The 2,362-nt window shown below is 43.8% G+C and overlaps 1 protein-coding gene across 1 annotated transcript; it reads right to left on the bottom strand.

Moving 5' to 3' along the window:
• Positions 1-964: 964 nt before the first annotated feature.
• LOC147309958 (general transcription factor II-I repeat domain-containing protein 2-like) lies at positions 965-1,738 on the bottom strand. The gene has a single exon (XM_086268268.1). It carries the CDS (start codon positions 1,736-1,738, stop codon positions 965-967), a length of 774 nt encoding a protein of 257 aa, XP_086124394.1.
• Between the last annotated feature and the right edge of the window lie 624 nt (positions 1,739-2,362).

Below are 2,362 nucleotides of genomic sequence, written 5' to 3'. Positions count from 1 at the left end.
GTCTTGCAGATGTGCATCGGAGAGGCGTGTTCTGTGTTTGTTCTTGATGAAGTTCATGTCAGAAAAGGCTGATTCACAAAGATAGGTTGAACCAAACAGGCTGGCAACCTTCATAGCTGCTGTGCACACACCACTGTACTTTTCTGTGTCAACAAGGCACCAAAAGTTTGGTGCACCCAGATAGGCTTTGAGGTGGACGTCATTTTGCAATGTTACAATTTCGATTTCCACCTGTCCAGCATCCAAGCTGAACATTGAACTTAGTTGCTCAGCAATGCATGTTGTGTCCACATTCATGAAAGGATTGGAAACAAATGAGACACATGGCTCAAGCTGATCAAGGTCACAAAACCTGTTCTCAAACTCTTGACCAAGTCGGTTTATGACTTGAGTGTACTTTTCTGCAACTTTGTCAAAAGTCTCAGATGCAGAAGCATTGTCTTTCAGCACCATCTGCACAGAGGGAAAGTGCAGCACCTTTTTTCTCTGTAAATGCACAGAGAAAATGTTCATCTGGGCTTTAAATCCATTTAAAGCACTTATCATGTCAGCAACAGTCTTACCTTTGCCTTGCAGCTCACAGTTCAAATGGTTCAGTTTCCCAGTAATGTCTGTTAAAAACGCAAGGTCAAGTGTCCACTCAGTGTCCTCCAGCAGAGATGTGTCTTCCCCTTTGGATTGCATGAACTCCTTGATTTCACCCAAAAGTGACAAAAAACGAAGCAAAATCCGTCCCCTGCTGAGCCATCGGATTTCCGTATGTAGTAGCAGGTCACCATATTCAGCTGACAGCTCCTCCAATAGCACCTTGAATGTTCTGTGCTGTTTAGCTCTGGAGCGGATGCTGTTTATGATCTTCACGACGCGAGTCATGACGTGCTCGAAGCTGATCACCTTTGCGCATAACGCCTGCTGGTGAATGATGCAGTGGTAATGCATGAAGTTTGGGAACTCTGTGTCACCTTTACAGTGAGCGATGAATCCCGTCGGTAGTCACTGATACCAGCTTTTCCAACGGTACCTTTTTCTTCGCGAAAAACTCCTTCACCGCGTTATAGATGTCAACTCCCTTCGTTGTTGTCTTTAGCGGCAGTAGTGTCAGAAGTTCTTCTTTTGTGGAGAAACCATCAAATACCATCCGGATAAAGACCATCAGCTGTGCTGTACTGCTGCTGTCGACGGACTCGTCACACTGGATGCTAAACCAACTGCACTTTGCCAGATCCTGATCCAACTGATCGGCCAAGTTCCCGGACATAGCCGACACTCTTCTAACAATTGTAGTTGCCCCCAGCTGGACATCAGAGAGAGTGGAGATTACATCGTTTCCATATTTCTCGTCTTTAAGCACAGTTTTTGCAATTATCATCATTGCTTCTTTGAAATACTCCCCGTCTAAAAATGCCTTCTTTTTCTTAATCATGAAATGTGTAGCTCTAAATGAGGCTTCGGTTGCTTTTTGAGAATTTTTCACCGGTCTCGTGAAAAAAGACTGCTGTTTGCTCAAACCTGCCTTTAATTCGCGGGCCTTTTCCGCTCGCAGTGTGCTGCCCTTTGGGTAGTTAGCATGGTAGCTTGTGTGACACGTTCGGAAATGTCTCTCCACGTTGTGCCGCTTTGCCGTTGCCACAGTTGCCCCGCAAATGAGACACACGCATGAATCTTTCACAGTGGTAAAAAAGAACTCTTCCTCCCATTCACTGTGAAAATTATATGTTTTCTTCCTTTTTTCCGCCATGTTTTCCTCATCTCCTCACCTTTGCCTTTGCTGGTCTTCACGGCAACTGTTTCCGTGGAGACCAGCTAGCACTAAATATTAGATCATGATCTAATATTTAATAATAAAAATTTTTTTATATATTATCTCTAACAAATTAACGCCAATGCAATTGTGATTAAAAAAAATAGCAAGAAAAAATAAAAATAGATGCAGCTTACTGGTAAGTTGTTATGGTGAGCTATTTTTAGAACAGGCCCGCGGGCGACCTGGTGCCCGCGGGCACCGTGTTGGTGACCCCTGCTGTAGACCATTTAAAGTTTGCATTATCAGGGGTGTGGCCTCTCTGACAGGTGGATGGTGACACCGGCAGCTGTAGCTGCTAGCTTCACCTGACCTAGACCTCTGGGCTGTGTATGTGCTGTCGGAGCCTTTTTGAGCATTTTCAATGACATCATCTGACCAATAACATAGCTGCTGTGAGGTTACTGTACTAACAGACCATCTATGAAATGTGTGTCCATCTTTGATCTACAGTCTGTGTTTCAGTCACATATGAAAGTATAACTTTGATTCAAATCTGTCTCTATTGTCTGTCTGTTTATATGAAAGCTTAGATGTTTATCTGCTCCTAACTTTAACATT

The sequence above is a fragment of the Aulonocara sp. 'chitande type north' Nkhata Bay genome, linkage group LG17, assembly GCF_057382095.1.
Source record: "Aulonocara sp. 'chitande type north' Nkhata Bay isolate Kocher_YH1m ecotype deep benthic linkage group LG17, A_spYH_male_GT1.1, whole genome shotgun sequence".
Classification (NCBI taxonomy): domain Eukaryota; kingdom Metazoa; phylum Chordata; class Actinopteri; order Cichliformes; family Cichlidae; genus Aulonocara; species Aulonocara sp. 'chitande type north' Nkhata Bay.
This window is presented reverse-complemented; position numbering and strand designations above follow the sequence as displayed.